At 40.7% G+C, this 26385-nt stretch overlaps 1 protein-coding gene across 1 annotated transcript in view; it reads left to right on the top strand.

Annotated features, from left to right (window-relative positions):
* Positions 1-1337: 1337 nt before the first annotated feature.
* Positions 1338-26385, top strand: part of lamc1 (laminin subunit gamma 1) — a 74180-nt gene continuing 49132 nt past the window's right edge. The window contains 1 exon segment of the mRNA NM_001097190.1: positions 1338-2161. Within this exon segment, the coding sequence (NP_001090659.1) occupies positions 1795-2161 (367 nt within the window). The 5' untranslated portion in view covers positions 1338-1794.

Here is a 26385-nt window from a genome sequence, read left to right as displayed (position 1 = left end):
AAAACTAAATAAATGGATTTTTGGATTTCAGTTTGGGATTCGTGCCAAATTCAGCCTTTTTTTTGATGGATTTGGTTTTGGCCGAATCCACAGGCCTGGCCGAACCGAATCCTAATTAGCATTCGGAAAGGGTTACATTTTAGGGGGGGTTTTCGCCATGTGCACCAATTTTTAACCCTTCCCTATCCTAATTAGCACATGCTAATTAGGATTCACCAGAATCTGTCAGGGTGGGTTTGGCCAAAAAAAAAGCAGGTTTGGTGCATTCCTAAATATATTTACATTGCTGTGATATAAGGATTTTACCCTACTGCAGGTAGCCCCACTGTATCTTCAAATTTAGAAAAAAAGCTTTACTCTAATTGGTGATACAGTATGTTAAATTGTGTTACAGTTAAATGTCTCTCAGTGGACAAAAGTAGAATAAGAGGAATTGATGACATCTTAAGGAAAATGAAAGCATATGCTACTAAATTTACAAAGTAAATATCTAGACACATTATAACAAATTATGTAAAATTAGGTTTCCATGACATTTTGTTGGGAAAATCAGAGTCTGGTGTATATATATTGAGTTTTATTGTTTCAAACAGCTGAACAGTATATGCTGCCTGCTGATTGGTTGCTATGGGTTACTAGACAAGCAGCAAACTTAAGACCATTGATTACATTACCCATAAAATACAACTTTTGCCTAAATACTTTTATATTTTACATAAGTCTACAGTAGTAATCCCCAAAGAAATATAAACCGTCATAAAAACAATGACAACACCCTTAATCTTAAATATAAAAGCCCCCAGGATAGCCTGTAATACTCTTCTATCTGGGACCACTCCATCTATATATTTACTGCACAAAGGCTCCTTAGCTTGCAGGGCAGGCAGCTTTAAAGATGGCTAAAATAAAGTGAATATACTCCTATGTCAATGGGGTTTTGAAAACCTGTTAAAAAAAGATCCCGAACGGATCCATGAAACAATATTCCTAATAAGGAGTTTGGATTCCTGCTTCCCAGAACATGTGCAAAGCCATTGTAGACTCTGCCCCATAAATAAGCAGGCCTCAGGCAGGGTGCAAAGGGGACACGGTAGCAGCGCCCTAGGGCACTATCGCTCCACTGACTCCCAGGAGAATACAGCTTTAGTCCTTCTTACAAGAAAAGCCCAACGTCCAAGTTATGGTATCAGAACGTCCGAGGGTTGCACAGTCGCACGGCTCCAGGGGCCATTTCATTAAGTGTGAGGGAAAGTATGAGGAGGAACACTCCAATGTCAGCTGCTCATTTGCATCTATTCCCCACCATGCCTTGCGTACCCCCCTCCCCACCCTGTGTCCTGGACCGGCCCCTCCTGCACAGTACAGCAGGGAACAGCTAAGAATTAGGATATAGTCCCCCCTCAGAGCTACCGGAACCTGATTCCGCCCCGCACTATTAGGCAATAATCCCTGCCCAACAAGGAACCGCTGTGGGAAGTGTCCCGCTCCAGCAGCTGCACAGGGAAGAAACTTCCAGGGGAGGAGTGAAGGCAGCAGCGGGTCCAAGTGAGAGCCAGACACAGGCAGGGCAGCCCGGAGCCATAGAAAGTCACTCCTTCGCATGTGCAGGGCTGCCCACTTACCGACGCCTTCAAACTTCGCTTTGGGGGCCTCCAGCTTCCACACCCAGGAGTAACCCCCCCCCCTTCCCGCGGAGTAAGGTGCGACCCTCCCGGCCCTTCCCATCTCTGACCTTCAGTCGCGAAGTTGTGAGTCGGCTCCAGGAGGGAGCTGCCAGCCCTTATGTGCAGGAGGATGCGGGCCCCGGTGCTAGCGGTGTTGGCCGTGCTGCTACTCGGGACAGTGCGGGCCGCAATGGATGAATGCTATGAGGAGGGGAGTCCCCAGCGCTGCATGCCTGAGTTTGTCAATGCCGCATTTAACGCGACTGTTGTGGCCACAAACACATGTGGCACTCCCCCGGAGGAGTACTGCGTACAGACCGGAGTCACCGGGGTAACCAAGTCCTGCCACATCTGCGACAGCGGCCAGTTTCACCTGCAACACGGCGCCGAGTACCTTACTGACTACAACAACCAAGCAGAGATTACCTGGTGGCAGAGCCAGACCATGCTGGCCGGGATCCAGTACCCCAGCACCATCAACCTGACCCTGCACCTCGGTGAGTTATGTGAACTCGTACAGGCATGCGATTGGTCTTTTTAACTTAAGATCCCATCATGCATAAATGCTCATTGTAATTCAGTAGAAGCGCAACATGTTGCTTATATGACCAGTGGGCTAAATATATACACTATGATCCTGTAATAGCGCAGCCCCTTACTCCCACACTTTACTAGGGAGGTGTCCAGTATCAGCCACCATGCTTCCCAGGCCATACTCTAAACATATCATATTTATTCATAGGCAGTACCCTTAGCCCTCTGAGCTGCCACCATTGCCCCTTACTATAGTCATATATAGCCCAGTGGCTGGTGGGGGTGTAGGGAACAAACTCAGTTTGTCCAATGACTGCATTTGTGGGCCATTGTGCTCTTGGGCCAAACAGAATGTTTCAGAATGTCTAACATGTCTTGTTGATCTAAGTGAGACACATTTATTTTTGGTTCTCCATATGTGGAGGTTGGACAAAAGTCTCTGCATGTAACCTTTTCTGATCCCCAAATTTAGTTTTTATAGTGTAGTGTGTTGTGACCCTCCTCTTTTTCATAGCGTTTAACCCGGGTGGGGGCCAGGTTATTCTACTTGTCAGATAAATCTGGTTTAGTTAAAGTCCAAAGAAATCGTTTGGTGTGAATAGGGCCTAAAACCCTAGTTGAAGGAGTTGTTCTGATTACAAACTGAGCATCTGGAAGCATGTAGTGTGGGTCTGGCAGTTGTATAACAGTCTAATGTGGCTGCGTGACTTTATTGCCATAGTTACTTTTTTTTTTTTTTTTGGACAAAATCCGAACCGGTTATCTGTGTGGAGGTTGAATGAGCATCTGATTTACACTTGACTACATCAAGATGAATGGGAATGAATTTTGTCCTACTATCTGTTGCTGCATACCACAGCTCTTGCTTGGGAGCTGAGCAACTTTAATCTGAATGAGCAGACTGCAGAACTGTCTTAAATGTATCTTTCCACTGTGACTATTGCAATTTCAGTTTTACCGCTCTTGCAGGCAGTGATATTGTGGTAACTTGTCATATTTTTATATGGTCCATCTGGGTCCTTTCCCAGATACATTTGGACCTTGTGAACTCTGCAGACTGATATTCATGAAAATCATTTTCCATAGTTTTTTTTTTTTTTTATTCCTGTTTTTCATGTGAAAAAGTGCAAAAATGTTTTCTGCCCCAAACTAGACATTCTTGTGGATGGAAATTAAGATTTATCTGTTTTTTTCAAATAGATACTTTTGTAGAAGGCTGTAAAACTGGCTAAAAGGTTGCTTATAATGTGTTATGCAGTCTTGGAACACAGGGTAAGACTTTAAAGGACATGTAAAGTATACATTTACGTACAATGTATATCAGTTGGGCACGTCTCCCCCACCCAAATGGCATCATTTGTACTGCATATATCCCCTCTGTTTTCTAGCACCATCACATTTTCCTAAAGCAAATAGCAGCTTTCACCCGGTGGCCTTTTTTCCTCTGATACATAATCAGATACATTTAAATCTGCGAACAGCATACACACACAAAGACATTTATTCAGCATACATTTCATCAAGAATACAGGCTCACACAGGCAGAACTTGTCTGTTCTGCTTTGTTTGAGCTGAGCTCAGGAGAAAAAAACTGAAGCAGACAGCTAGAGCTGAGTTTCTTTGGGAACCAGCAATGCCATCTCTTTACTGACTGCTAGACTGGAGAGCATGTTTAGTAATCTCAGCTTAGAACAACTGAGCATGCCCACAAGCCAACAGCCAAAGCAAATTCCCGAGGGAGGGGGCCGAGTGGGTTAGAGGAGGAGAAGGAAATCTAAGTGATAAAGGGGACACTGTAGCCTTACTATTAGGGCTCTGTCGCCCGCGACAAATCTCCCTGTTCGCGGGCGACTAATCTCCCCGGATTGCCATCCCACTTGCAAAAATGTAAGTCGCCGGTGGGATGGCACACACTGCGCAGGCGATTTCTGCAAATTGCCAAAAATGCCTCGCGAGGCAACTTCAGCGATTTGCTGAAAATCGCCTGCGCAGCGTGTGCTATCCCACCGGCGACTTACATTTTCGCCAGTGGGATGGCAGTTCGGGGAGATTAGTCGCCCGTGACAAGGGAGATTTGTTGCGGGCGACTAATCTCCCTGTGTGCCAGAGCCCTTAACCTCTGGACAACCAGTGTGGCAGGTATTGAAAGATTTCAAAGAGGCTGTTCACTGATTACATTTTTGTGTGTGGGGTTTACATGTCCTTTTAAGACAAAAAACCATGAAGAACATTTGAAAACCACCGTAGTAACTTGCAGGATATCCTATAGTTGTGGGTCCCATGCTATAATACAGGGGTCCCAACCTTTTTTTACCTGTGAGCCACATTCAAATGGAAAAAGACTTGGGGAGCAACACAAGCATAAAACATGTTCCCAGTGGTGCCAAATAAGGACTGTTATTGGCTATTTGGGAGCCCCTATGTGGACTGGCAGCCTACAGGGGGTTTTATTTTGTAGGAAATCTTGTTTTTATTCAACCAAAACTTGCCCCCAAGTCAGGAATTCAAAAATAACTACTTGGTTTGGGGGCACTGGGAGCAACATCCAAGGGGTTGGGGAGCAACATGTTGCCCCTGAGCCACTGGTTGGGGATCACTGCTATAATACTTTGCCAATTTTTTTTAAAAACACTTGTGAAAAAAACATCAATTTTACTTGAAATCGCTTTTGAAAGTGGCTTTTTTGCGTGCAGTAAGGTGACAATTTGTCTTCCAAAGCTAATATGATACACTCCTTTTCTTCTGCCAGCAGGAAATCATTGGAGAGGAAATGCCCATAGGGCTACCTAACTGCCCTGCCTTGTGGCATCAGCTTCTCATGGCACACACAGGACAGATTTCATGCAGTAAATGCACACTTGAATGTATCTTCTGTATGAAATCCGCCCCATAAGCTTAGTGACCGGTGGATGCCAAAGGGCAACATATTAGTGGGCCTTATTGGTATTTTCTCCTTCAGCTGATTTTCCAGCTAGTCAGACCAAAGTTGTAGCCTGTGCAACAGGTTAATTAGTCAGCATGCTTGGTGAAAGACCTGCATTATTCACCAGTTGTTAAAGTTAGAGCAACCTACAACATTCAAGGCACAGGCACGAGGGACATATTGTCATCTGTGCTTAATCTTGTCCAATGCGGGCGACAAAAGTTTTCAATGTTCCCTTTCCACCAGCATTAGTGTAAATTGTCGGTGGGAAACAATGTGCATTGCCTATGCTTCCCATAGAAAGTTGTGTATTAGGGCAGTGGCACACGGGGAGATTAGTCGCCCCGCGACAAATCTTTGTTACTGCGGGTGACTAATCTCCCCGCAATGCCATCCCACCGGCTGGTGGGATGGCAGACGAGTCGCTATGATTTCCCGAAGCTGCCCGAAGTTTCCTTGAGAGGCAACTTCGGGCGACTTTAGGAAATCATAGCGACGCTGTAAAAAGTAGCCATAAGAGCAAACATTGTGTTTTGATTGTTACTTCTTATTGCAGATGCCTAAATACCCCCTTCTTGTTGTAAGTTGTGAAACATGTATTTTTTTAAGGGATGTGCTTAAAAAAAAAAAAAATACATGTTTCAGGCTGATTTATTAAAAATTCTTCTAAAAGCCCTACTAGTCCCACCCATATAATTCAAGTTCCTGCTGCTTCCTTACTCTGGTTGTGCAAGTGAGCCAGCTGCACTCTGCTTCTGCCTGGGTGGTTAGAACAAGCCTGACTCTCATTTGAAACATGACATGGACCACAATAGATCTATAGGCAGCTCCAATAAAGGGGCAATTTTTAATAAAGAGCATTTTAAGCCCAGTGACACACATTATTTATTATTTTATACAAGATGAGGGGGGACTCACTTATGTTTTATGTCTCCTGAATTAAAATTATCCTAATTTTATTGCGCTTTGTATGGATGAGATTCTGTTGCAGTTTTAGTATAATTTATTTAATTGAGTGGTGGGGTGATGTAATCTTCTTGGTGTATGATGTTTTACCTTGTTGCAGCTCTCATGCATTAGGCTTTGCTGCCACGAGTAGATAATCACTAGAGTTAACAAGGCCTTACTGTAATAGTAAACGGCTCATTGTGCATGCCAGCTGTGTAAGCCTACGATCTCTGTATAGGCAATGACTTCTCTAAATCTGTTTCAGAATTTGTATATACATTTGTATATACACAGGCTGATAGTCTACTAATGTGGACAGTTTTCAATCAAATAGGGCCTAAAAACCTGACTTATGATTAGATTAATTGATAATGCACACTCTGATAGGACATATTAGTAGAGGAATATATTTGTGCATATCATAGTTTGAATAACTTAGGGGCAGATTTATTATGCTGTGTAAAAAATGTCAACAAAATGCGCCCCACATCGACAGGCTTCTTTGTGTAAAAATGGCGCAAAATCTGCATAATTGTTTTAAACATTTTTTCTTCCACTGGAACAAACAAGATAACGGCATCAAATCTGGCTTTTGGGTGGTGAATTTCTCCATTTATTTTACACAGCTTTTTACATAGTTTTTTTTGCCAAATTTCATTTTGAAAAGCATAATAAATAGGCCCCTTAGTGCCTCATTTCCAAGTACAATTATTCAGTGGACTGGTGTAGCCATGTCTGTCGCATGTACTACTTTGGCTGTATCTATAGTATTTATGGGTGTGGCTTTCTAATGGATTGGCTCTTTAGGGCACTTGCAAACCTGAATAGCATTCTCTGTTATCCAAGGGCTTAATAACTTTATTTTTTTTAAATAGCCCTTGAAAGGATTTGTCCCTCTTTTCACCACACCCCCTAAATGAATGACTGACTGGTGCAGAAATTAGTACCTCCAGGCCGTGCAAGTAAGCACGCCAGCTGTTAACATCTAATAACCTCTCTTTCATTTATCACAACCAGCAATTAAATGCCAACTGAGCTTTGGACTTTATCTGCTGGTATGAGCTCTGATGGATTTCATGTAAAAAGTTTATGGCAAAAGTGTGCAGAAGTATAAAGCTAAACATACATGTTCTATCTAAGGAGATAAAATGTTAGACATCCTGACACAGTTTCTACAGTAGTGTCTGGTTGACAGTTACTCAATTTCCACAGTCTAGTGAAAAACCTTTGAAACAAATCTCACATCTGAATAACATTGCTGGAATGCACTGCAACTCACTGCAGATGGAAATGTCTTGTATCTTTTTATATTGTTTGAGTCGGCTTTGGGCCTCTCTAGTATCCATAATTTATGCTGTTAACTTCCCCTCTTCTATATTTAATCTTCAGTTTCTTTCATTGTACTTGCAACTTGTAAGCAGTTGTAAAATCTAAAGAAAAAATTCAGTGATATTATATGACATTAGTTAAATATGACTGTCTGGATTAATGATCAGTTGTCTCAAAATCCTTGCCAATGTGGTTATTGCATAAGCTCATTTGGCACAGATCACCACACAAAGCAGTCTGTAATTCCAAACCTCACAAATACACATACTGCTTTCTGGATTCCACAGAACTCATCTAGAACTGTGATTAGTTAATAGAATGTTTGAAAACATATATAAGTTAAAACCATATATTGCACTTAGCTACAGCTAAACAAATTGGGATGGATTTGGAGAAACTGGTGCATGTCAGAGGCTGAAATGCGTGACTTTGAAGTGCCAATGTAAGTAACAGCTTGAAGTCTATGTGCTACACTTATTATTTTTGTCTCTTCTTTGGCTCTTTGAGGTAACTGAAGACCAGTACAAGTGTCCTACACCCTGCGCTGTATCTACTTACAGTAGCATTTACATACTGGGCATGCAGACCTTGCAATCGAGCTGCACCAGTGCAGACATTGGTGTGTGGTCTATATGGATCTAGGTATATATATTACTAGGTGTTTTTTTGCTATTGAAATAAATCTGAAATATTCAAGCTATCTTTCAGTGGTTGGCAATATGCAAACACTTTTATGTATTAACTAATACAAAAATGCTTTATTTTTTTTTAAATGACAAACCTAATCTGGTTGATCAGTTTCCCCAGCCTGTTAGAAAGATACGCAGAAAATTTAATGGAAGTTCTGTCGGATGAAAATCGGGAAGAACATGCATATGTATTTCTAAATGCCACAACATGCCCTTTCATATAAGAACATGTCTTAAAGCTTTACTGTTCATTTAATGAGGGAACAACTGTATGTCAAACAGTGCATTATGTTGTCTGTGCAGACACCCTCTGCAGGCCTCATTGGCCATTGTTTATGTGCCTGTAAATAGGAGATTATTCGAACAGCCCCAGGCTATTAAGTGATGTCTCTGGTATGCCTGGGAGAAGAAACAGCTATATACACTCCTGCATTTTCCACATTGTCTTTTTTTCACGTGCATTAGAAATGTTGGTTGTGTTAGCCTGAGCTTAACATAATGATTGCCTGTGGTCTAATGGCACCAAAGGCAGAGTTAGTTTTCACAGCGGCAAGCCCTGCAAAGGAACATCCTCTGGGAATATTTTTATTCCCTCTGTGTTACTCTAAATGGCATATTAAGGAGTCATTGTATGAATATTTTCCTATGGTTTGGTTTTCCCAAGCTTCTGTGAGTTTGTTAACCTTTGCTAAGCTGCAGCTGATTTAGGAAGTTTACAAGGTTCTTTTAGTCCTTCTTATGAAGCAAGGAGCCATGGGGGGCTTATTCACACTGAAGACTTCTGTACAGTCCTCATGAATCTGATTAAAGGTTAAATGAGCTGACAAATCACTAGCATTTATTTTATTTCTGCTGAATTTGGATAAAAGTGGTCCAGTGTACCTGGTCAGAATCAGAATAACATTACCAGCTTATGGGTCTCATTGCAGTTAGACTCATTTTGTGACCTGAGAAAGTCCATACATACTAAATTGGGAAAAAACCCAGGTGCTCAAAAAACACTAAACTGTATCAAAACTTAATGTTCTGCAATTCAGTGTTGCTTTAAATTCTCAAGTTATATTCAGACGGGACAATGGCTTGACATCACATGGGCCCTTAAAATGAAATCTCTACAGGGGCAAGGCCTTAAAGTTCCTTATAGCCTGTTTTACCCCTTTCAGCATAGGTGTTTCCCTGTATTAAACACCATTGTTTTGGGGAAAAAAGGATAGTATTGTTTTGTGCAGTACAGGAAACTTGTATGCACAATTTTTTTTTTCTTGTTACATTACTCTGTTTACAGAAAATGTTTGAACTGACAAGTCATTAGTATTTTTCAGTGTATTATATTAGTGTGTTTATCAGCTCTCTATAGGCAATGGTGTGTGGTATGTTTAGATGCCCATACCTAATCACTTCCAGCTTGGGTAACAATTCTTCAGTTTATGTGGATTTTTGCTTAATTAAAAACAAATTGTTTACCAAATTAATGAGACTAAGAAATAACAAATAAAGAAATTTAATTTATATACGACAAGACTTAAGAGGACTTACCACTGATTTCTCCTGATGAAGTCACAAGAGAAGTGACGAAACATGTAGGGAAGGTGGTGCTTACGAGTGATGTGTGAGGAAGCTGTTTAGTTTGCACGAGTGTGGCAGGTCCCAGCTGTTTGTTCGCCACTTTTAAAATTAGTGTGCTCTATCCGCTAAACCGATTTTGAATTTAACAGTGGCGTGTGTGCACTTTTTAGATCGAGGCGCTGAAGTAGTAGTAGTCCCTTTCTAAATTGAACCACTGATTGTATGCTTGTGTGAACAGCCAGGGGGTAGGTTAGCAAGCTTTATGGGCAGCGAATTGGGGTTAGGGCCTTGCTGCACACTAATTCAAAATTAATCCTTGTTGGCTCTATGTGATTGTATGTGTCCTGATCTCAGTTGGGAACGCCATGTATCTTTTTACGTATTTTTATTAATCAACACGTGCATTTTATACAGGACAACTCTTAGGAGTAAACAACATAGATGGATAGATGGGATGCATTTTGAATATACGCTTAAATTGAATTGAGAGAGAGTCCTGTGAATAACATTATGAATTGGTTTTTATTGATTTCTTTATTTGTTATTTCTTAATCTCATTAATTTGGTTAACAATTTGTTTTTAATCAATCTAGATTAAAAGTTGAAGGAAAGGTAAAAACTAAGTAAGCTTTATCAGAAAGATTTATGTAAATACAGCCATAAGCACTCACAGAAATGCTGTACTCTTTTTTGTAACACTTTTTTGTTAACATGTTCTTTGGCATCTGACTTCCTCTCTCAGAAAAATACTTCATTCCTGGGGCCAGATTCTTCATAGCTCTTTCCTCACTCCCTTCTCCTGCTCCCCCCTCCCATGAGAATTCATTAGAATTCACTCCCCTCTCCCAGCAGAATGTGTGATCTGAGCTACCAACAGCTAGAGCTGCAGCAGGAAGCTACAGAGACCAAGCTAAAATGGCAACTGCTATCTTAAAGAAAACAGAGGGAGCTTCTAGGGCTCTTTTGTCAGGTATGGTAAAGCTTTCTGTAGAATAATTAAAGGGTTCTAGGTGGCACTAATGTGGATAATCTATTGGCAGTCTAATGCCAATAGAAATCCCAGTGAATTGAACTTTTGATCCTGGTGGTAAACACCATGTGCTTAACCTCATATGAATAGCAAGTGTGCTAGTACTAATCTCCACTTTCTTAGCTTGGGAAACAAACAGCAGAACATACCTTTATATTGGTGTCAGTGGGCTTACTGGTGTTAAAACATTTTAAATGGCGTAAGCTGGAAAAAAGGCAATTTCTGTCCCTTACACAATGATTCAACTGTTTAACCAGCATTGATCCACACTGACAGCAATGGTGTTTATGATTGTTTGTCACCCGTGCTGGAAGAGATAAAACACAGACAAAATCCTGTTGACTATTGACTATTTTGTCTGATTCAGTGCCAGAACTGTCGTTCTCGAGTATGGTATAGATACAGCAAATTCACGAGTTTGCACAAAGAACCTTATATGGGAAATTCCTTTAAAGGAGAAAGAAAGGTAAAAACTAAGTAAGCTTTATCAGAAAGGTCTTACAGCCAATACAGCCATAAGCACTCACAGAAACGCTGCACTGAGTTCTCTGTCAAGATTAGTTGTCTGTTTTCCTCTGCCAGAGGCACGCAGCTTTCTGCTGCTCCCCCCTCCCTCAAGAATGCTAAGAACTCACTCCCCCCGTTAGGGAGGTGGATCTGAGCCAATCAGCAGGAAGCTGATTCATAGGGGCACATTTACTAATCCACGAATCCGAATGGGAAAAATTGGGATTGGAAACGAACATTTTGCGACTTTTTCGAAAAGAGAGTCTCTGTCACAATAACTGATTTGGCAGCTTATCTGCCGGTGTATGGGCACCACCAACGGATCTACCTGACCAATATCTGGTCTAAAATTAACCATATCTCAATCTAACAGGTTTGATTTTCCCAGCCGATGTGGCCCTCTGTTCGACGGCTCATATACCCCGTTGTTTTAATTAGATTGCTTGACCCAGTATTGCCCACTGTTGGTGGACATATTGAGAGATGATCAGCTCATTTGGCGACCTCACCAAACAAGTGATCGCACCATGTATGGCCACTTTAAGTTATAGATGTTTGTGCAAAGTAGACATGTACAAGATCTAATATACAAACTTTATGATCTTCACATTCCCTTGTAGAATTCCTAGTGATACAATTTTTATTCATTGTTTTATAGGAAGGGTTAATCTTGATTCAGACACGTACATTTCTTAGTTATGCTAAAATAACAGCAGCATTTTATGTTTTATCATTGTTCAGTTCTATAAACCCTGCAAATGCATTATGTAGTCATAATAATGCAACTGATGGGAATTATTTTTTATCTTAGTAAAGTTATTTAAATATCAGTAAATAAATTAATGACCCACAAAGCTAAACTCCATGGGTGAAACTAAGCAGAGGTGGAGGTAGTCTAGGGCTACACTAGTTACTTTTTCACCATATATAAAAGCAGGGTGAGTCCAGTTTGGCAGCTCTTTGCCGTTGCCACAAAATAGTGTCACTTAATGGGTATTTCCCTGCAGTAGCCGATTGCTGTGAGGGATGTACTTGCACTGCATTATTGCTGGAGCTGCCACCATAAACAACGTCAAGCAATGTAATCTTGCCAATGCTCCAAGAGATGTTAGTCATTACTTCTTAAGGACTTTCCTACTTCTGCACCCCAGCCTTCCCCTGCTAGCTAAATGCTGTACCTTCTCTAGTGTTGCTTTTGTACTTATTGCAAACTACAGGGCCAGAATGGACAAATGGCAATCGGCCAGAATGTCAGCTGTGACATCCTGAGGACATCCCTCCTGCCATTTTTCCAGCTCCCCCCCATAGCTGCAACATTTGTTTGACACTAGTACAGATAAGAACACCTTACTGAAAAACCTTTCAATTTAGAAACATTGGACATGTTTCCTACTTGGGCAGCTTCTTATTTTATATAGTAGGTTTTAAAGGAGATTCATCACAGCGTTTTAGGCAGGAAAGTCTAACATTTGTTTTTGTATGGAACCACTCATGAGAACCCAGGCATGTTTCTTGGCCAGAGCTAGGAGAAAAGTCAAGAAGCAGAGGCCTGGGTCAGGGGAAGGGAATATATTTTGTCCTTTGGGAGAAGAGATGGGTGGGTTGAGAATGCACAAGGATTTTTCAGTCTCAGTGTCTTCTTATTTGTTAGCATTGGGGAGTTCCAAGTCTTGGACTGAAGTCCTTTTTGTAGCATTCCAGACTCCAGCCTCTTTGTATAGAGATAAAATGCAGTCTCATCCAGGGAGAAACAGTTAAGACAAAGAGCATGCTGTTTACAGTTGCTCAGAAATGTTGAGACCAATTCAAAGCATGTGTCCTTGTTCTGTTTAATGAGAGAAAATTTCCAACTTGCAGCTACTAGGAGGCGGAACATCGATCTCTGGAGAGGGTTAATCATGTTAACATCATAACATCTGTATTTCCTCCAGTATTTTCCTAGCGAGATGTTTTTTTTCCCTTGCATATCACTGCATTGCTCCCACGCCTTATAATATGTTACTGGCTAGCATGTCTGCTGGGGCAGATGGCAAATAAGAAAAGATTTGGTGTCTGTAGTATTATCTGCTAAGTACGCAACATTTTTATAAACCGTGTACACTTTTTGGCTTGATGTTCTGTTTGAGTAGGCACAAAGAATGTGTCCGTATGAATGAGAACAAGTTATGGTGCTCAGCAGTTTTTCTCTCCAGGTAAAACTCTAAGGCTTAATTCTTGTTTGAGAAAGTGGAGGAATTCCAGCAATCCTATTGGTGATGTCACTCAAGCAGTGATTGCAAGGCATGCACTTTCTTGTATCTTGTCTTGTCAGTCTCTTCACCAAATTTCCAAGAATCTTTATGGACTTTCGTGCAAACATGATTTCTGTAGCGTTTACTCCACTCTCCTCTTATAGTGGCCATAAATGATAAAATCATGATTTTTCCTGATCGCAGGAAAGATCATACAAACATACAACATACAAAGCCCTTGAAGGCGGTGTTCAATACAGAATCAGTTTTGAGCCAATAGAGTTACACAGCAGCTTGGTATTGTTAAAGTTTAAATATTGTCACTGTATGTTTCATTTTGGACCTCTCTTGCTGTGCAATATTGCAAAAAATGTTAAAAACTTGATAGTGTTTCTAAAGCTGGCCATACACGTGGCGATCTGACGATCCGCCACACACCATTCAGGGCTGAATCGGCAGGTAAGGAGGTAGAAACAATAGGATTTCTACCTCCTTCTGCCGATTCAGCGCTGAAGGGAAATTTTGGTCAGGCGCCTTCCATGGCGCCCGATCAAAATTTTCAAACTGGTCCGATCGGTGAGTCGGCCGATATCAGCAGCTTCCTGCGATATCGGTCGACTCGCGACATACCATACACGCACCGAATATCGTTCGAAACGAGGTTTCATACGATATTATCGGTGCGTGTATGGCCACCTTAAGGGGAATTGTAATAAAGATCGCAAGCAGTATGTAAAATTGTGTTTTTGTGAATGTTTAGCTCTGCCCGCAATGTAATACTGTGTACTAAACATTTATTACATTGCGAATACTTGCTTGAAGATGGTGTAAAGAAGTTTTATTACATACACCGTGCTCACGCAAAAAAAAAGTTTGCAATCACAAACCTACTGCAAACCCTTTTTCCTGCAAAGGGTTCGCAAACGGTATTTTTCTGTCACGCAAATGCAAAATTTGTTGCAAAGCTAAAATTGTCCGTTGCGATTGTTTTCTCCCTTAGTAACATATGTTACATTCCCCCATTTATATGTTTTTTTTTCTGGTGCACGCATAAGAGTTCCAGCCTTGGGTACTGCCTGCCTCCAAAGCAGCCCTCCATCAGGCTCACAAAGGGCTGCATTTATGTCTGTACATGTCTGGGCTAGAGGAAGTTATAGCACGCTTTCATCTTTCAGAAGGGGCTCCCTTCTCTTACGCCACTGCTAAATGCCTTTTTCTTTTCTTTTTGTCTTCCTCCTTTGTCTGTTTAATTAAGCTTCTTTCTTCTTTACTATACTTTTTTTTTTTTTGCTCTCCTGCACCCCCCACCCTTTGTATAGCTTCCTTTTGCACCTTCCCCCATTCATTTGACAAGTCTGCCCTGGAAGCTTATCCATTGAGTCCTGTGCTTATTTTAGGGAACTACCAGGCTCTGGATTGTAAGGCATGTTGCTGCTATTTGCAGGCAGACTGAAGTGGATCTGGGGGGGTTGATTCATATGTACTGCCCACCACCGCCCTGACGCCACAGATACATCCACTTCTGAACCATATCCTGTGCATACCTGCAGATCTCTTTCATGTAAAACTGATTGTCTATTTCCAAATGCCCAAGTTGCTTTAAAATAAATATAGACCAGTACCATACTCCTGGAAGGACAACTTGTCTGTGTGTTTGTGTACATATAAATATTTGTAATAAATATGGATTTTACTACTATAATGTAATATGTCTTTTTTATGTTAATCCAGTATGTGCTGAATAGAGAAAGCTAAGGACATTTCATAGTTATTTTGCACAGAACATTGATTTGGCGTGAATGATAAATAAATTGTAAACTGGCCATACATGTTACAAAGTAATAATTTATTTTATCCTTTGTTTATATAATGCCACAAATTCTTAGGGGCTCATTACTCCATAATAGTGCTAATTTGTTCCAGCTAATGAACTCAATGCTGATAATCAGCAAGTTTCTTTAATCATTCTAGTGCAATAACTTAATGTGGCCATACACAGTCAGATTTAAGATACCGATTTGCCCCTTCAGGTGAATCAACTAGATCAGTGCTGTCCAACTTCTGCGGTGCCGAGGGCCGGAAATTCTCTCGCATACATGGTGGAGGGCCGCTAATGGAAGCCAGTTTTGACCACTCCCCCTTTAAACCACACCCACTTCAAACCACACCCATTTTATCACAATGGTGGTAGTGCAGCAAAAACCCAAATGCTTCGTCCTCACTGCAGGGATATCAACCATCATTCATGTGAAAGAATTATATTATGTCATAAATCCATATGCCTCCTCCTCCCCTGTGGATAGCACAGCAACCCCCAGCATATAATTACACACCTTAGGGACCATTTAATCGCTATTTCCAACTGCTAACAAACTCCCAAAACAAACCCCTGCCAGGTTCACCTCCCACAGGCAGCATAGGGTAGGCAGAGTATGGCACACACAGGCAGCACTCTGCCTGCCCTATGCTGTCTGTGTGTGCCATACTCTGCCAGCCCTTTGCTGCCTGTGTGTACCATACTCTGCCTGCCCTATGCTGCCTGTGTGTGCCATACTCTGCCCTACCCTGCCTGTGTGTGCCATGCTCTGCCAGCCCTATGCTGCCTGTGTGTGCCATACTCTGCCCAACCCTGCCTGTGTGTGCGCCATATAAGAAAAATCAGTAGCGGAGCACCACCAAGATAAAAAAAAACAATCTTTTATTCCATGTTTAGTAAAAGGCACAAGTACATCCCCAGAGGACCTAGCGCTTAACGCGTTTCGTGGCCTCCCGCCACTTCCTCAGAAGCATGCTTGGATGCTTCTGAGGAAGTGGCAGGAGGCCACAAAACGCCATGTGTGTACCATATCCTCCCTGCCCTATGCTGCCTGTGTGTGCCATACTCTGCCTGCCCTTTGCTGCCTGTGTGTGCCATACCCTCCCTGCCCTATGCTGCCTATGTGCCATACTCTGCCTACCCTATGCTGCCTACACACAGGCAGCATAGGCCAGGCAGTACATACAATGTCTGTGTGCCATACTCTGTCTGTCCTATGCTGCCTGTGTGTGCCATACTCTGCCTGCCATACTTTGCCTTTGTGTGCCATACTTTGCCTGTGTGTGCCATACTCTGCCTGTGTGTGCCATACTCTGCCTGTGTGTGCCATACTCTGCCTGTGTGTGCCATACTCTGCCTGTGTGTGCCATACTCTGCCTGTGTGTGCCATACTCTGCCTGTGTGTGCCATACTCTGCCTGTGTGTGCCATATCCTCCCTGGCCTATGCTGCCTACAGACAGGCAGCATAGGCCAGGCAGTACATACAATGTCTGAGGTGTGATCTGGAGAACAATGTGGGTGATTACAGCCTGAGCCTGAGGTGTGAACACTGCAGGGAGTGAACAATACAGAGATTAAACAGTACAGCGGATTACATTTTTAAACAATACAGGGGGATTACAGCCTGAATCTCAGGTGAGAACCATGCAGGGGGCCAGTTAAACTCAGTACTGATACCATTTAAATCTTACACAAAGTTAAGCCATCAAAGCAGTCAGACAGGTGGGGGGGCCACACAGAGGGAGGTCGCGGGCCGCCATTTGGACAGCACTGAACTAGATTTTGCCCACCTTAAGGTTTATGGCCAGCTTTTGTCAAAAGGCACGCTAGGCTCTAGATATTTTTCAGGTTAGAAAATGCTGTTGGCCTGTTGATGCAGTCCTCTCCTGGGAGGTGATCATAGGCCTGCCTCATTGCCTGATCATTGGCCCAGCATGTGGATGGCCAAATCAGGCAAAAATCCACTAGGATCTTCACATATATGCCTAGCCTAGTTTAACATACACAATTAGATTTTTTATGCACTTAAAAAAACTCATTGGACTTATGTTTCAAAAACTCGATTGTCTGGTATTAAGTGGAAAAAAAACCCAGAACACTCGAATCTAAAGATGCACTAAAAGCTTGTAAGTTTCTATAGAAGTCATTGGAAGTTGTCCTAAGCAAAGTTTAGCCATCTTAAACTCAAATTTTGTATTCGTACAATTTTTCCTTATTAATAAATAAGTAAGCATTCTATATGTGAGTTTATTTGATTTAGAAAAATAAACTTGAATTCACAAACTTGATAATTGATAAATGAGCCCACAAATGACAGGTACTGTTTGATTTTTTAGATCAGCGGGGACATATAGCTTTTTCTTTGCTGGCGCAGACAATCTGCTCCTGTGTTGTGTGTGCACAACATAGACACAGAAAAATGTCTAAAATGTCACAATGCCAAAATCCGTCCTATTTGTCAGTGAGCACCCAAAAGGGGCCAGACATGAGCAGATCACCTTTTACAAAGAGACAGACAAATGTTTTCTGTTCGAAATGTACCATGTTTGAAGTGATTTATAAGTATTAATCCTCCATATCTTGGGAAAAAATGATCATGTTCTTGTTCCTGTTATAATGAATCTGAATTAATGGACTACTCTGGCCTGAGCGCAATCTTTTATGAACAGACGTATTTTACATCAATCGGCAGAATAGTGAAAGATTTACTAATGAAAGTGGGTGTGACACTTTATAGTATAATAGTTTTTGCTTTTCCACATTTGAATCTCCAGATTCCACCCATTGTAAATATGCTGGGGTTCAGGCATGGACTGTGCACGTGTGTGCATGTATTCCTGTACTGCAGCTGCACTGATAAACTGCAGCCATTCAGCCAAAATTCCTTTGTCCTTTTGAAATGAATTCCACATAAGCCAACCAACCAGAAAAGAAGTCTTAACAAACTTGTGATGTTCTCATGGTAAATGGAACTTGTTTTTGTTTTGCTTATTTTTGAGTTTTTGATCTCCAAACATCCTGCATTTTTAGGGTTGTTATGGTGACACTGACCTGTCTGTTCCTCAGATGAATAAATTGTGGTGTTGAGCTGTGTTTTTGTTACCTGTACACACTTCCAGGTGTGTGTTGATGAGCAACCCTCTCCTCCCACCCCCTTCATTCAGTCAGGAAATTACATTTTTGTTTATTCTACAGAGCATATCTCTTGCTACTGGGGGTAGCTCATTACTTATCCTTTGTTGGAGAAATTTACACTGCCCCCCCAACGCTTCATGCCTGGAAGCTTCTCCCTGCTGAGAAATTTCCTGGAGTGCAAAGTTGTGAAATGTTCTGCAGCCTTTCCCCTTTGTATTTGCAACACAAAAAAGATAAAATGAAAATTATTTTAAAATATTACTCTCTACATGTTAATCCCCTATATTAAAAAGAGAACTAAACCCCTATCTTATGTGCCAGTCCCCCTGATTATAATGGCAAATGTATTGTTACACACCAGAAGAGTAAGTGCACGCTTATCTGCTTGAACCTGCACCTGAACATTAATAAAAGGCAATGGGCAAATTTTTGAATTACAACAGCAGGCATAAGTGCTGTTAGATGAGGGCCGCATCAATGAGCCAATGCAGCCATTAGTCAATTTTAGGCCAGATATCAGTCCGGTAGGCCAGTCGGCGGTGCCCGTACACGCTCAAATAAGTAGCTGAATCGGTCTATCGGTCTAAAGGACCCGAATTGTCAGCTGAAATCTGCCTGTGTGTGGTCAGTGGCTAGGACTGCAGCTGTAGGGAGTGGCCCTTCGGTGCTTATATATTTAAAAAAAAAAGTGAGAGTGAAAATTTACCCAATTTTTCTTTTAGATCCTCAACCTGCTGCAGGGTACTTGCTATAAAATCCACCGGTAGAGCTAATGGGTGGAGCCCCTTTCTGATTAAATTGGCACATGTGCATTTAGGGTTAGAGGACATTGAGGCCCCCATCAGTGGGCTATCACTTGGGGCAGTGCTGTCCAACTGTCGGCCAGCGACCCCCATCTGTCTGGCCGCTTTGATGGCTTACCTTTTATGGCACATACAGGCAGCATAGGGCAGGCTGAGTACTGTCTGTGTGTGCCATGCTTTGCCTGCCCTATGCTGCCTGTGTGTGCCTTACTCAGCCTGCCCTATGCTGCCTGGGGAGGTTAACCTGGCAGGGGTTTGTTCTGGGAGTTTGTTAGCAGTTGGAAATAGCCATTAAATGATCCCTAAGGTGTGTCATTTTGTGCTGGGGAGTACTGTGCTATCCACAGGGAAGGAGGAGACATATGGATTTAAGGGTGTGTCTTAATATGATATAATATAATTCTTTCACATATGAATAAAGGTTGATATCCCCATAGTGAACACCAAGCAGTTGGGTTTTTGCTGCGCTACCACCATACATTTGTGGGAATAGTCTTAAAAGCTCTTGTGATAACATGGGTGTGGTTTAAAAAAGGTGAGTAGTCAAAAATGGCTTCCATTAGCGGACCTCTACTATGTATGTTAGAGAAATTCCAGCCCTCGACACCACAGAAGTTGTACAGCACTTGGGGGTGGTGTACTTCTCCTTTCAGGAGATACTGACCTCAGAAACTAAACCTTTTCTCATCAACATGAGCCATGGGTAACATTTAATGTACATTCATATTTTGAAGAGTAGTTTCAGTATCACTTTAAGTAAAGCGCAAACAGTTGTTCAGGTCTGGATCCAGGTACACTAGTGTGAAGACATAAGTACATTTCCCACCATAATTAGAGTAAATGGCACAAGAATTTTGCTACTTTGGCATAATTGAAATTCCAGGTGCAGGAATTGGGTGCAGGCACCCTTTCGGCGAGCAGATTTTGGCTTGCCAAAAATATGCTCCATACTATAATATATCCTATTATAAAAAAATCCCACACATGACTTTAATAGGACATTAAATGAGAAAGACCCTGCAGGTCACGCCCTGGTTAAGTAGAAATGTTTGCAGTAAGGGCAGTATCTGGGGGGTATATTGTGTAGTGTATGTAGGGCTGCCATTAGAAAATTTGGGGCCCTGTACAAGTTATTTATATGGGCATTTATATGTACAAGTTATTTTTGACTATACCCCTTGTGTGCAATATAAACAGCTGGTGTTACTCTATAATAAGCAGTTCATATAAGGAGTTCTATTAATTAATGTGCTAATTAACAGCCAGTTTTTTGGAGGTCAGTAGAGTTTAAACCCTAAACTCCTTCCTGCCCCTGCTGTGGCTGTTACGCAAGTTTTTATATAAGTTACGTAAAATTCTGTGGGACCCATTAATCTGCCCTCACTTTAGGCTGTTGAACCACGGATAGATTTAGTCACCCATGATAGATCTCTGCTACCACGGACGAGTTATCTTTCCAAAATGCCTGTCCACCAGCGATTCGTATTGTTGCAGTGGAAAGGCATTTTGGAGAGGTAAGTTGCCCGCAGTAGCAAAGATCAATCGCTGGTGACTTCATTTCTCCATGGGACATCAGCCTTAGGTGTAAAGGTGACATCACCTTTATGTTTTTAAAAAAAAAAAAGAATAGGAAGCCAATGCTGGGGGAGTAATTGCTGTGGTTAACCAACAGAATGCTCTGTTTGTGATGTAGATAGGCAATCAGTCTGTTCTGATGTTCTCTTCAAAGATTTACGGCACACAATGCTTCTTTTGTGTAATCTTTTAATCATATAAAGGATTCACTGTATTTCTAAGTTGTGAAATTCTCAAAGTACTGCACCATTAATTGTATATATGTGTCTGCTTTTTAAACCATACATATCTTATTGAAGTGACAACTCAGAGAGAGGATATTAAAACTTGACCATATATTTCAAACAGAATGATTAAAGAGCCAGTACTTTTAACATTTTAATGGACATCCTATTGACCTGTAATTAATTTTGAATACAATAGATGTATTGTAAAAACTGCATTTTTTTCTTTCCTTAATCCATCCTCCCATGGCCAAGAGATGCTATCTTCACACATTATAGTGTAATAAGGCCACGCAAGCAATCTACCTCATGAGATGCTGTTTCACTCTGTGGGTTGTAAATAATTTTCCATCAGTAGTGCATAAAGTAGCTCTCAGTTATGCAAGTAAATAAGGGCAAATAGAAATTGTGCTTTTACTTAGGTTGTAAGTTTTTGTAACTATTCCAAATGACCTGTAGTAAGTAGTGGTTTGACATAAACTAGTGGTCTGTAATTTATAAAGTTTTGTGCAGTGTTTCTTGTGAATAGTCATGACTTTGCTCCATTTTCAGCTTTGTATAGTTACATTTGTGATGGTCTGGCTGTAGTATTTTGCAAAGTGCATTAAATTGCAATATTTATTTTTTATTTTGGAATGAGACTAAGATACATATTGAAACTGTGGCCGATTCCTGAATGTCTGAGAAAGCAGGCTATTTGTTCAGGTCTTCACTGGCAAGACAAGAGTTAAATGTTGGTGTGCAGTGAGTTGTAAATGCATGTGTGGAGTGACCATGTTCCAGGTTTGCTTAGAAAGCAGAAATTCAGCCATTCGTGAAATGCAACAACTTGTGGGATCACTAAGCTTCCCTTCAGCTGCAATAAGGTGGCTTAGTGAGTGGCGCACAGATTTTCTCCCACGTTTATAAACCAGGTGGCTTATTTGCACACCAGTAAAGCTAATAGAAGATCTCTCTGAACTGGTTTAATTAGTGACCAGCAGAGTACAGTACCCAATGAAGCAGCACGCCCTACCCCCCATATGACTCTTTACATGTATAATTTACCTTAGGGCAACAAGATTTGCAAAAAAAAAAAACAAACTACATTTTATCTAAAATGTTTTTAAATAGAATCTCTAAACTGTTAGTTTTATACGTGATTTTTGGTGGCTTTTCTTGCCAGTTTCTACCTCTACTGAGCATGCTCCCTGACTTAAAGCTTAACTGGTGAACAAAATTGTAAGGGCCATGTCACTTGGGGCTTTTTCTGAGCTGGCATATCTTTAAGGGATGCATAGAATCCAGGATTCGGTTCAGGATTTGGGCTTTTTCAGAAGGTTTAAGATTCAGCCGAATCCATGCCTTTGGTGGAACCAAATTTAAATCCTTAAATTCGTGACTTTGTGACTTTTTGTCGCATAAACACGAAAATTGGAAATTTTTCATTACATTCTACACCCACTGTTGTCTTTAACCCTTCCTTATCCTGATTTTCATATGCAAATTAGGATTCAGACCGGTAGACACACAAATCTTCTGCAAAGGATTAGGCCTGATTCTTAAATAGTGGATTCAGTGCAGCCCTAATAACTATGCCAATCCATCTATCACCATTGGCATATACGTCAATCCACCCTTTCTTCCATCTGGCATTTGGGTACAGACCAAGTAGATTTTGGCACAAAAATGCATACTGTTGCTGTGTACAGGCTAAATGACAATGCACAGTAATTTGATAGCAGAAGGTAGTAGACCAGTGTTTTCTTTGCACTGCTTCTTTAAGGTATGTTTCCCTCTTATTCTTGTTGGTTGCCCATACTGTGCCTGGTAATCACAGCTATGCTTGCTTTAACCTTTGAATTGAGTTAACGGGTGACTCCCTATCGAACAAAAATTAGTAAGAGGTGCAGACCTGAGGTCCATATACTTAACGCAGCATAGTCTTGTATTGTAGACCAGTCTATCCCTTCAGCAGCAGAGATGGACAATTTTTTTTCAATATAATTGAAGATTTAGAGATCCAAACTTTCATACCAAATTATCACCACCTATAGGGGTTTTTATAGGGGTTAATCTCCTCAAGGACGCACGACAAAATATCCGCAAGGCACACTTGTAAGTGGAATTTGGAGCAAAATGCAGTTTAGAGTAGAATTCCTCTTAGTGTGCCTGCACCTGGGCCGAAGCAATGGCTCAATCAGGTTTTTAAAGTGTAAGGGTATATTCTTGGCCTGCATTTATCCATAGACCGAGAATCCGCCCCAATTGGCATTAGCCTTAAGGCTTCTTAGGCTCCGACATTAATGTTACTCTATAAACGTTGTGACGTGATTTTCATAGGCTATACTTTTTCATGCATTTATTGTCTTCTTCCATTTCCTTTTATCTAGTAAATAGTTCATTGTGATGTCTGATATATAGCATTGCCCCTAATAACTGCTTAAATTGTAATTGAATGAATAATTACTGTTTTCTGCTTGAAACTTTCTTTTGGAATCTGTGAGAACTATGTTGATGTCATGCTACATGTCTTTGGCCTCTATTTGCAGTGTTTTTCTTTGGACTCCCATGAGAGATATATCAGATTTCTTGGTTTAGCATTTTGGAACGTAGATTAGTTACAGGAAGTTCAGTGTTTCAGTCCTATAACATATCTCAATTAAAGTATCTTCAGTTGTTTTATTTATATATTAAGGCTTCCTGTGTTTTCTTTTAGTAGAGCTGAATGGTGCAGCATTTCTAAGCATAAGTTGAGGGTGTCCCCTGTGCTGTATAGTGGAGATCTATTTTCCAAAGGTGTCTGCTCACCTGCAGTGACATCACCAAAAGATGGCAGGTCCTGTCATCACTTGCTAATCTGATGCTTGCTATAGGCAAGATGAGTGCAAGTAGGTCCGAAGGAGCTTCTTTTAAAGGAGCCTTATCCCCCTTTTTCAACACTAGTTCATTGAATAAGAAAATAAGTATGGGAATTGCCATGTTTAGTAATACTGAAGTTACATTATTCTTATTGTTTCTCCAAGAACAATCATAACAAATTACCAGTCCACTAAGAAGCCCTCTGTAAGAGTTGCTTCTTATCTGAAAGCCTAACAGGCCATAGCTAGGGGAAAAAATTGCTTGTACATACAAAGGGCTTCTCAGTGGGCTGAAGTAGAATGGGACTTTAATTTAAACTTTATAACACAGTTTAGAGTAATAAAAAAACACAGATGTTCATATTTCCTTGTTAAAACAATAAGCAACAAGTATATTTGTTGAATTAATGTGGCACAAGGGAGTTCACTGCCCCTTTTAATAGGGACTAAAATGTATTGAATATATTTCTTACTAATTGCTATGTTACTACTGGTTGCGAAGGTTTGTGTAAGAACTTTTTTTTTTTCAACTGAAGTATTTCGAGATTAAAGGGATATGGTCACGGGGATTAAACAAATTGCTGATCTACTTCAGAGACAAGCAGCTCCAGCAATTTTCATGGGGCTTTGATTGCAGACCAGTTGCAGGCCCCAGAGAAATTCAGTGAGGTTTAGAAAGTCCATGTATAGTGGCACAGAAGAGACTATTGTCATTCCATAGTTAGGATAAAGGCTGTGTCCTGGCCACTTTATAAAATGTGTGTTTACCAATGCAGGACCTTCAAAATCACTTGAGGTTACACAAGCACACAACTGTAACCTCGTACCTGTAAGCTACTTATTAATTTTATTAATCTAATGCAAAGCTGATCAAAATATTACTAAGATCATACATTTCCGAATGCTTTATATATAAAGTTTCTACTTAGCCACCTGAAACCAGGCTGTTCATTTCCATTGGCTGCAGAGATACAAAGACTATATATAATACTTCAGTTTCTACATTTTAGGTAAGGAGTAATATTGAGTATGCAAAAACAAATGTGCTATGAGGGAGGGAAGAAATAGCTGCTGATTTGTCGCAGTGAGCAGTACAAAGTATTGGCTATTCTAACTAGACTCACAGTAGACTTCCAACCCCTCTTTGTGGATAATATGACCTCAGGCAAGCTGCTTTCGCCTTTTTCCTACATCTGAAAAGAATGTAGCCACTGGCAGTGTGTGTTTAACTCCTTCCCCCGATTTCCTGTTGTGTAGCATTTCATGAATGACAAAAGAAGCAAAAAGAAAGAGTAGAGGGCCAAAAGTGTTTTTTTTTTCCATAAATGACTCAAAGAATTCCGGAAAGCAAATCTAATTGGCAAAACTACACGTTTGTAGCTTCATAACTTTATATTCCTGTTGTCTTTATTGTACCAAGCATGATTATATTGTGTGGACACACGTTAAATGACCGTAAAAAAAGGTATATAGGTATACGATTTATTAGATTTGATATTAGATTGCAAGAGCTAAGGAATATTTACATAAGCATGAAGAACTTTATTATGATTTCTGCTGAATAGAATGAGTGATAGATTGTATATGCTCAGCTGTGGATTTCAACAGAATTCAGTGTGAGCATTGTGTACGGTACCTAAGGCATGTCCTTACCTGCAGAATGTAGGTTTTTGTAAATGAGAGGTCACAAAAGGATTTTCTTCCTTTTTATTTAGAACAACCTGTTAGGGTCTTGATTTTGTTCTCATATGACCATCATGGCATTTGCCAGGGTAAATCACATCCAGTTAGAAATGTCACACCAAATATTTGCTGAATAAAGATTAGGGAGAGTTTGTGTAAAATTTTCCAATTTGGGTATGACCTCTAAACATAGCCCTACACTGTTTTTGTACTGAAACTGTGTGGGCCTTTTTAAAAAAAAAAAAAATGCTTATTGTATTAAATGAATTTGTAAATCTGACACCTTTTGTTCATTAACAACCAGATACATGTACTGTAGAAAGTACAGGGCACATATTTAAGAGTGCTATTTGTAATAAAAGACATAGAATATTATTTTTCAAATATATTAAATTGTAACGGTATGACCAGCTTGAAGGTGGTGTAATTTTTGGGGGGCAAAATGAATGCTGTTTTTGCTTTACACACTTCAAATGACAAAACTGCTAGGCATTTGACAGTTGCTAAAAATTATATTAACATAAATAAAATGCATAATTAACGTAAATAAATATTTTGCCTCCAATATGGATTCAGGCATCTTAGTTAGGATTAACTATCTATTTCAGAACATTTTTTGCATTGCACATTTTTTCTTCTGACGCTCATTACACTATCCCATCAGAATAATTTTTTTGTTAGGTAACTTGACTGTACTGTTATAAAAGCATTCATTTCTCTACACAGGGATAAATGTTTACAGAGGCCATTCTTTCCTAATGTGCTTATTGGAATATGGTGAAGCTCTGATTGCACATAATACACAACATTCAGGTCAATTTGGCACAGGTACCATAGGAAAGAATGGCCTCTAACTCCTGACAGCTGTGTGAAAAACCCATAAGGTG

Source organism: Xenopus tropicalis, chromosome 4 (genome assembly GCF_000004195.4).
Source record: "Xenopus tropicalis strain Nigerian chromosome 4, UCB_Xtro_10.0, whole genome shotgun sequence".
Lineage (NCBI taxonomy): Eukaryota > Metazoa > Chordata > Amphibia > Anura > Pipidae > Xenopus > Xenopus tropicalis.
This window is presented reverse-complemented; position numbering and strand designations above follow the sequence as displayed.